Source organism: Echinops telfairi, unplaced genomic scaffold (assembly GCF_000313985.2).
Source record: "Echinops telfairi isolate 266 unplaced genomic scaffold, ASM31398v2 ScPeMD7_7469;HRSCAF=8507_0, whole genome shotgun sequence".
Taxonomy (NCBI): domain Eukaryota; kingdom Metazoa; phylum Chordata; class Mammalia; order Afrosoricida; family Tenrecidae; genus Echinops; species Echinops telfairi.
In genome coordinates, this window is record NW_022111372.1 from 47,933,959 (window position 1) to 47,944,471 (window position 10,513).

The 10,513-nt window shown below is 38.5% G+C and overlaps 1 protein-coding gene across 1 annotated transcript; it reads right to left on the reverse strand.

Moving 5' to 3' along the window:
* Positions 1–903: 903 nt before the first annotated feature.
* On the reverse strand, positions 904–1,857 carry LOC101646096 (olfactory receptor 2G3-like). Its single transcript, XM_004697173.3, has one exon. It carries the CDS (start codon positions 1,855–1,857, stop codon positions 904–906), a length of 954 nt encoding a protein of 317 aa, XP_004697230.3.
* Between the last annotated feature and the right edge of the window lie 8,656 nt (positions 1,858–10,513).

Below are 10,513 nucleotides of genomic sequence, written 5' to 3' on the forward strand. Positions count from 1 at the left end.
AGCTAGATGGCTGCTTGTTTACCTTCAAGCCTTTAAGACCCCAGACGCTATATCTTTTGATAGCCGGGCACCATCAGCTTTCTTCACCACATTTAAAAGCAATAATTTTAAAGTAAATCTGGAATAACTGTAATTTACAAAGTAGCCAAAGTCTAATGAGAATTCAGTGTCATAAAAATGCGCATAATATATGCATTGATCAAGACCAGTTTACACTGCAAGGATGGAGATATGGAGATTATGTGGGGTGGGAAAAAGACAACTTGTATTTGCCAATGAGAAGCTAACACTTAAAACTGAAAATTGAGGTAATAGAATATGTGAATTGCCTGGATTCCCTGGTAAATACAAATAGAGTTGTTACAAAGTTAAAAAGCTAAAAGTTATTACTTTTGATGAAAAGGAATTGGGTGGGAAGAATATTCTGTCCATTGTATCTTGCTTTGTAGAATCAATCAACTCTACAAATTTTTAGTAACTGTAATATTGATAAAAATAAAGACTTTTCAATTGGTTGATTCATATGAAGTATGAGAAAGGAACGCATGGATGATTTATTAATAGAATTAAAACAGAATATAGAGATAAAAAGATGATAATGAAGAAGAAAGAATTGGACTAGAATCTGAAAATAATCAAGACAAAAGTTAAGAATTTCACAATGTTAGGGGCTTCTCTTGTTTGAATTTATTTATTCACAAAAAGAAATTCTACACATAGACACTTGCTCCTCCAAATCACATGCATACCTATTAAAGTCACCATTAAAAGGCAGACAGGAACTCACAGAGAGAATAAGATAGATTGCAAAGTCATTGACAAGCCCAATATTTAATCCCAAATCTACAGTGTCTCACAAAATTTCCTTTGCAAATGTCTTCCTTTTCTTTAATTGGGTGAAATCTATGAAAAGTCTGCATCCTCCTTTTTTTCTTTCCCCATCACCAGCTTCCTTATTGCTTCCTTGACATCTCTGTTTCTCAAGGTATAAATTATTGGATTGATTACAGATGGAATCAAGTTGTATAGGAGTGCCACAAACTTGGTCACATCCTGAGAAAGCTTTGGCTTTGGGGCTATGTACATGTAGATGACAGTACTGTAGAAGATGGACACCACTGTAAGATGGGAGCCACAGGTCCCAAAGGCCTTCTGTCGCCCCCCGGGTGTCTTCATCCTCAACACACTATGGGCAATTCGACCATAAGAAACTAAGATTAGTGAGAGTGGAAATACAAGGAAGACACTACTTAGCACTGTAATCTCCTTCTTGTAACTTGTGGTGTCCACACAGGCCAGCTGCAGCACTGGGGGCGTCTCACAGTAAAAATGGTTTATCCGTCGGTGGCCACATCGGGGAAAGGTCATTGTGATAGGGGTGTGTATCAATGAGTTACTGAAACCAACAACCCATGATATGCTGGCCAATGTCCAGCACAGCTGCGGTGGCATGAGGGTGAAATAATGCAAGGGCTGACAGACAGCAACATAGCGATCATATGCCATCATGGCCAGAAGGATGCACTCCGTGCCCCCCAGACCCAGGGTGATGAGAAGCTGGACCACACAGCCAACAAAACTTATGGACTTGTCTGACCCCGCAAGGTTGAACAGCATCTGAGGACTGATGCAGGTCACATGTGTGAGGTCAATAAAGGACAGGTGAGCGAGGAAAAAATACATAGGTGTGTGGAGCTGGGAGTCCAGGTGGGATACCAGGATAATGGTGCCATTACCCATGACTGTAAGAAGGTAAAATATCAAGATGAACACAAACAGGATCTTTTCTAGCCATGGCTGCTCCGAAAAGCCTACCAAGATGAAGTCTCCTCCGGAAGTAGAATTCTCTCTTCCCATCACCTTCTGCGTGGCCTGTGAGGAAGAGAAAGAGGATGTCATGTGACCATGGTGTTCTGCCTTTCCTGGGTGAGAATGTTGCCTCTAACTGTCTTAAGTGGAAAATTCTTGATGATGTCTTTTTCTTTCTTTTGCCTCACAGGAGACAGATGATTACTTTAGGAATCTCCTAAACTATAGAAAATGGCAAAAGCAGAGGAGAAAGTGAACACACATCTGCAGGAATCACTATGGTCTCATATCACAATTCTTCCTCCGCTCTTTTCTCTACGTTCCTGTCTCTAAACTGTTCAGAACTCTGTCCTTCATAGAACCCCCTTCAATCCACGGCCCACGCACTTTTATCCAATTGTCCATTGATCATCAAACACATAATCAGAGCCTCCAATAGGTCAAAGACGGAAGTTTATCTACGATATAGTGAATAAGGTGACTTTGTCCAGGTCCCAAATTTGGAGAACTCTGTGCTGATGATAGATAGACGAGGCTCAAAGAGGTAGCCAAAGAGGAAGAAGAAAATGACTCACTTTGGTTTTGACAAATTTTCATCCTCTAGATCCCAATAACTTGGTGTGGAAAGACTAGATCAACCCTTCCTGCCCCGTCTGCTGCATGCCTTCACAGCTGCACTGATATTCACTTTATTATATCTATATAAAAATAAGTCAATGGAAGACTGATAGCTATATTTCTGCAGAACCAACTAAGCAAGTACTAGCAATTTCCATGACCTGTAACCTTCAGCAAAAATGTTGATTTTAATGTTTAAGTTAATTTGTGATTAAAATCTATTCCCGTTTTACAGTAGAAAAAATAACTAAAAATGTATAACATTCTTTATATTTTACAATTTTCACATAACAAGTTCATTCAATCCCTACTGTGGCTTAATTTTTATTTAAAAAAAACCCCATGGATAGAAATGTAACAGCAGTGGTTCTAACATAGATGCAATAGAATCATCAGAAGACCATGTTAAAACACAAATTACTGCACCTTACCTTCAATATTTCTGATGCAGTAATTGTGGTCTGGGACAGAGAATTTGCATTTTTAACAAATCCACAGGAGATGTCTATGCTGCTAGCTAGATAATATAAGAGAATCCCAGTATTCGACTGCATCAGTACTCGACATAATCAGATTTCAACAAGAGATGTCAAGGAAATTTTGTGTCAGAGCTCAAACAAAACATCAGAATCCAACTGACCGCACATGATTTTTGTAAACAAATGCAGTTTGTGTTTCGATCACTAAGCATTTGTTGGCATTGTTAGTATGCATTGTTAAAACCTTTTGCAGCTGTGTTCCAGCATTTTGCAATAATTTTCTTCATTTTTGTACTGTTTTGAGGTTAAAAAAAATGGGTCCTAAGAAAGAGCTTTTTGAAAAGAATGACTATGATAAGGAACTGGTTAACCATGCTGTAGACATTGTTAGGACAGAGTTAGGACCCTTTCTTGTTTTATAATTACTTCTTGATATAAAACTCTTTCTTACATGAATGTTACCTGATTTGTTTCCCTATTCAACCTGGCCTAACACAGGGAATTTACCCATATTTGTATGTATGTATCTATATCTTTGACATAGAATATTTATACACATATATCTGTCTTTCTGAAAATATAATGTGTGATGGAGCATTCATGGTGCAGAACTATGAAAACTTCTTAATGTAACAAACACCTTGCAAGAATATAAAAAACATTTTAAAGCACAACATTACAATGCATTCCTAAAATAAAAGGTATAGATTTAATCATTTAATCACTAGGTGGACTTAAATAGCATAATATATCCTAACAAAAACTGGTGCAAAGCTATAAACACTGTGATACTCTTGGTAAATTTAACTGATGAATCATACAGTTAAGAGCTTGGCTGCTAACCAAAACGTCGGTGGCTCTAGATACCCAGAGGTGCCTCAGAAGAAAGACTTGATGACCCATTCAGGAAAAGTCAGCCATTGAAATTCTACAGACCACAGCTTTACTGTGACACACAAGGGTCACCATGAGTCACAATCCACACCACAGCAACTGGCTGACTTTGGCTTTGAGGTCTTTGAATAAACATGGGACAGTTAGGCAAAGGGGTTAAGTGACTCATGAACAAAGACAGGACAGAACCTAAGCATCTACAGAACCAAATGGTTGCTAAATGATTATGGTATTTCTAGATTAAAAATCACCAAAACATGAAAAAAAATGAACTGGAATGATCTTCAATATACTAATATTAAAAAGTTGCAGTAGACTAGTGAATTATGTGATATTAGAGGGGAAATGCAAAAAGAAAAAGAAAAGAATATTTGGTTGTCAAATATAAGAATGCTTTAAAAAGTTCATGGAAAATGGAATGAAAAATAATATGCACTTTTTCGATAAGATTTTTGAAGCACTCATGTATCCATTTCAATATGTAAACCTTTCTGGAAATCTGCCCCAGAAGCTAACATTGGCTGCCTGTGGGGGGAAAAGAAGGACCAAGAGGTTGGAGCTCAGACAATGAAAGGAAATTCTTCTTTGTGTACCCTTCTATGTAGGTGTAAATTTTAAAAAAGTGAACAGAAAGAAGATAGGCAGGATTTATCTTTTATTATAGTACTTGAAACTCCCCTTTCTTTCCCCAACTTTAATCTGTAGGACATTTCTTACAGCCTCTCTTTGCCAAACTACCTCAGTCATGATTGAATCTGTTTCTGAGATAAGTCAGTGGTGTGGCTGTCCACCTGGGTGCAGGGACTGCAGTGTTGGCAGATCACAGTAACATCTACAGCATTAAGGGACAGATGCTATTCAGAAGTTAACATTGGTGGTGGCGATGCATGGATCAAGAAAGGAGGGTGTTTTTATGTAATATACATGCTAGAATTAAGCAGTTGTCATTGGGGATTGCTGTGGAGTCAATGGCTACTCATGGCAACTCCATTTGTACAAGTAGAACTGCTGTGACCTATCCGATGCCATTCTCCACTCTGGTCTTCCAAACCACCAACATTTGGATAATAGTCAGGTGCTTATCAGTTTCCTCTACCCACAAATTCCAAATGAAGCATATCTTTGAAATTAAAATCTGGTAAACTGAAAGAGAGAAAGGAGCCAGGGTGGGATAAATGGTCAAGCACTCAGCTGACACGCTAAAAGTTGGCATTTCAACCCACCCAGCCACGCTGCAAGAGGAAGATCTGTCAACTGGCTTCTGTCGAGATTGCAGTCAAGTTATGCTGTCTGAAATGAATTGTGGTGATGATTGCATAAATCTTCTTAATGTGGCTGAATGATTGAATTGTATGATAGGTGAAGTATATGCCAATAAAACCATTTTTTAAAATAATGAGAAGAAAGAGTCACCAGCAAAACACATGTGAGATCGCTGCATGATAGAGTGCAGACAGCAGAGGACCAGAAGCTGTAGCACTGAGGCCATGAGTCAGACTGGTGGGTTCCGGGCTCATGGAATGGGTACATTTAAGTGCTTCTTAGCAAGAGGCTGGCTTGCAGAATGGGGTGTCCTTTGGGCATTTATCAGCACGAGAAGAGAAGGGCAGAGGCCAAAAGGCTTAGTGGCTGAAAGACTGAAGACCAGAGAGAGAGACGCCTACTGGCATGGCTGGGAAGAGTAGCCGTGGACAAAAGAAGTCTATTCTTAATATTTTTTAATCCTGACTTGTAACTTGTTAATTTCCCAAATAAACCTCCTGGTTGGGAGAAAAAAGAAGAATAAGGAGAAGTGGTTATACTCTGTGATGGGGTCAAAATGAATTGAAAATTACTTGATGGCATGTAGCAAAACCATTAAGTAAAAATTTTGATAACTGACCTCACCACACCCTCAGGTAAAGGGGTGAGTAAAACCATTTGCTTTTCTTTATATCCTCCATGTCATTCAAAGAAGCAATAAAGTGGTGTCAAGAATGCATAAAATAATAAAATTTTAGCTAAGTGGAGAAGGGAACTGGTGAATTGAGATTCAAGGACAAAGACAGATATAAACCCAGGACTGAGAATATAGCCCCAGAAGGAATGCTGAAAGGTGTTATACATTTGTACACATGAAATACGACTTCAGCTCTTGGGATTTCAAGAGCCCAATATGGAAAGAGGCATTATTAACTTCATAAAGCACAGTGCCTGTGAGTTTTAAAATAAGGAGGAACAATTCAAAGTAGTTCAAAAGGTGCCTGAATATTCCTGATAATAACTCCAGAGAGAAATATTTGTCCTGGGTGTTCCTAACAAAGGTTCAGTGTCCTTACAGCAAACATATGAAATTGTTTCTTTTAATATATATTGATAGTAAACTGTCAAAACACAATTCAATTTCATAAAAACAATTCAGCAAGTATCAAATGACGCTGGCATGACAGGAAGAGTAGAAAGAAATTTTCTTCAGGTTATCCTGCATACTTTTTCCTCATTGAAATTGTATTGAGTGCCTGTGAACTCAACGTTATAAAGATACACCGATACGTTTTCTTCTGATGTTTCTAATTATCTTCTGATGGCCCCAGGATCAAGGGGAAAAGAGCTTTACATGTTTTTCTGAAAACTTAGAAACCAAGAGACAAGATCCCACGCTGAACATGAGACCTCCACCACCCAAAGGTGGTGACCAGTCAGCGCAATGAGGACAAAGGTTCTCAGTGTTCAGGCTACTTCTTTCTTTCTTTTAAAAAAAAAAAATTTTTCCCTTTTTTTTTTTTTTCCTTCCTTTCTTTCTTTCCTTTTTTTTTTTTTTTCCCCATTTTTTTTTTTTGTTGGCCCCCACATGAGACTATAACCCTATGGCAAAGGGCATTCAGCTGTAAGAACAATGTTTGGGGAGAATTTAGCCTTTTTGCCTGTCCACATACAAAAGGATGGAGATAGCAGTGGACAGAAGTGCTTCCCTGGGCCATGAAATTCATCTCTGGGTGAATGTTACCTCAGGTCTCTTCCTGATGTTCAGTACTCTGAATACTGGGTTTCTGAGAGATCATTTTTACCTCTATGTCCTGTGTGTGCACACTTGTTCATCCCTCCCCCCTCTCACACACACATATAAACACACACTCACCATTACCACCAACGCCACCTCCTGGAAGATAGAAATCTTCTCTTTTGATACTAGTTCTCAGAGGAATATATATGACCTTCATCAATTAACTCTTCCTCTGCCATTCCTATAATTTTAATTACCAGAGATATTAGTAAAATACTATTTAAAAAGTCATAAATTCAGGAATGTTCTTTTAAAATAGGTAGTAACTACTTTCTCTGGTAATCACTGAAATATTCCCAAAATCTCATTAAGTCATCCTTTAGTTTTTCTCTTGAGTGCCAAACTCACTCAACTTCTTATCTTCCAGATCTCCCTCTGTTTTCCAATAGAGAAGTCCCAATTTTAAATCCCACCTGCACCATTATTTCTAGCTCAGAATCCCATTTAACGTTCTAGATACTCAAAATAAAAAAGCAATACATTAGAAATAGCTAGTTTTTTTGTTTATTTTTTACTAAACTAGGTTCTTTACTCCAGCCAGGCCAATAACCTTAGAATTACTCTCTCACATAACATCTTAATTACCTAGTAATGCTGTAGCAGAAATATCACAAATGGATGGTTTTACCAGCACATCCAGTTTCTCACAGTTTATGAGACTGGAAGTCCACATTCCAGGCACCAGGTGTAAGGAAAGGTCCCGAAGAAAGGTCCTCATCTCTTCAGCTTCTCCTTCTTGAAGACCTCCATGTGTCTTGACATCTATCTTACCCCATCTCTCCTCTGTTTGCTTGTGTAATATCTTATATCTCAAGAGAAACACCCTATTGGCACAGTGGTTAAGTGCCCAGTTACTGACTGAAGTGCCAGAAATTCAAACCCTCCAGGCCCTTCAAGGGAAAACAGATCTGCTTTGGGTAGCCTACTCTTGTAAAGATTACAGTCTCAGAAATCCTATGTGGTGGTCCTACTCTGTCCTTTAGAGCTACCGTGAGTCAGAATCGACTCTATAGCAATGGAGGTGTCTTAAAAAAAAATCGATTCCAGCTATACTCTACACTAATTCTGTCTTATTAGCGTAACAAAGACAACCCATTCCCACATGGAATTATAGGCATTACAAACATAGAGGTTACAGTACATTTTTTTTAGGGTGAATGTAATTCAATCCATAACAGATGAGCAACTGAGAGAACCTGGGAATCACTAATTGGCTCTGGGGTGGCTACAGGGACCCATGATCTCTGATGACCAATTATTGTCTGCCATAGATAAGAAGGTCCAAAGAGACCCAAGGAGTACAAATTCCCATAGAGATGGCATTTGCTTCCCAAAGGACCTGACTTGAAAAAAATAATAGCTGCATGTCCAACTGTGCCAGTGGCCTCTGAAAAATGCTTGTTTATGAGATGTACTTCTTTACATAAAACTAAGTGGCCATATCCTCTGTAGGCCAAATAAAAGAATAGCTCCTTAACTACAAAATTATTGTACTTAGTTCCATTCTTCCAGTCAAAAAATTCCACTAGGTAAAAATACATATGCTTAAATTGAGAGCCCCAATTTAAAATCCTACATAAACCATTCTTTCTAGCTCATAACCTTAATTTTCAGATTTGGTACACTCAAAGCAAAAAGGCAATAAATAATATGTAGGGATTATCATGTGATTTATTCTTGTAAGAATATTATCCTAACATTCGGGTGGGGGGTTCAAAATTGCTTCTTCCATTAAGACTGTATCAGCTATCAGTTCTGTTAGTGCCTTAAGCAAATTAAGTATGGTAGTGGTGGCTTTGGAATAGCACAGGCCAGATTCAAATCCTAGCTGTCCACTCAAGATGACAAATCTTGAAACAAGTAATTCAAAATAACTATAAAATCTTTAGTTTCTTTTTCAATAAAAGTATTGTGGAGAAAGAGAACAATACTTTTTTTCATGCTGTAACAATTAAGAGTGACAATGGAATATATATCGTACAGCACGGTTATTTGACTACAATAAATCCACTGGTAATGAATCAATTCTTACTCGTGGTAACCCCAGGCACCTCAGAGTGCAACTGCACCATAGAACTTTCATGACTGTTGTGATAGGTAGGTTTATTGTGTCAAACTGGCCAATAAACACATGTGGGATTAATAAGGTCACAGTTTAATTGAAGGGCAAAGAGATAAATGGCTCGGTGAGCCTCGCCTTTCTGTCTCTTGCCCTTAGCTAGTTCTCTGCCTCAACTTTTGAGCTACACTGCCTGAGGTTCCTTCGAGTCCTGCTTCACCACATTGCTGATGTATGCATCACTTGAGCTGGGGACTGTCGGATCCTGTCATATGGCTGATTGTTGACCCGCTCTGCTATTTGCTGCCTGTGGCCAGACTGCCTGTATTGCTCTACAAAAGACTCAACTGCTTCCTTGTCTTGCACCAGCAGCCCTCTTGAGTTGAAGGACTGCAAGTATATTAACTGTCTCACAGAAGTGAGTTGAACTGAGTGGACTAATTAGCTGTTTATTTCTTCATGTTGTATAGATCTCTTTCTCTATATCTATCTATCTATAAAATCATAAATGTCCTGGTTTTATTTCTCTAGAGAACCCTGTACAACACAGCTGTAATAATCTTTTAAAAATCATTTTATTGGGAGCTCTTACAAATACCATAACATTCCATAGTTCAATCACATCAAGCAGTACTGTACAATTACTACCACAATCTGTTTCAAAACATTCTCTTTCTTATTGAGCTTCTTGATATCAGCTTCCCTTTATACCCTCCCTCCCCCACCCTACTCTCCAGGAACACTTATTTATTGATTTAGCCATATCTTACACCAGCAGTTCTCAAACTGTGGGTCGTGACCCCTTTGGGGGTCGAATGACCCTTTCACGGGGGTTGCCTGGTTCATAACAGTAGCAAAATTACAGTTATGAAGCAGCAACAAAAAAGATTTTATGGTTGGGGTCACCACAACATGAGGAATTGTATTAAAGGGCCACGACATTAGGACGGTTGACAACCACTGTCTTACACCATGCAATATAGCCATTCACATAAATTCTGTTGTTCACTTCCCTCAAGTGGGGCTATGCAGTCATTAATATTATCAGATCCCCCTCCTCCTCCCTCTCTCAGGGAGACATTACTCTTGTTACTGTTTCTGAAGAGTTATCTATCTTGGCTTTCATATATCAAACTATCTTAATTATACAAATGAACATACACAAGTCTAACGTGATTAGTGAAGTAAAACAAATAAAAAACATCAGAGTAGGGGGAGTAAATATTAAAGGACTAGAGGATAGTTATGTATTTCCTCAGTGATCTATTTATCCTACAAGGAACAGTCCAATTATCTTACAGATGGGCTTTGGGTCTCCACTACATCCATTTTCCTCCACATTGATTCGGTTGCTTGTTTTTGTACTTCTGAGACTTTTTCCCGTCAACACCTCCTGATCACACAGGATGGTGTGCTTCTTCCATGTGGACTTTGTTGCTTCCTTGCTAGATGGTCACTTATTCAACAATAAGCCTTTAAGACCCAGATGCTCTATATCTTAAAAGCCAGGTACTATCAGCATTGTGGTTTTTTTTAATCATTTTATTAGGGGCTCATACAACTCGTATCACAATCCATACACACATCAATTGTGTAAAGTGCATTTGTACA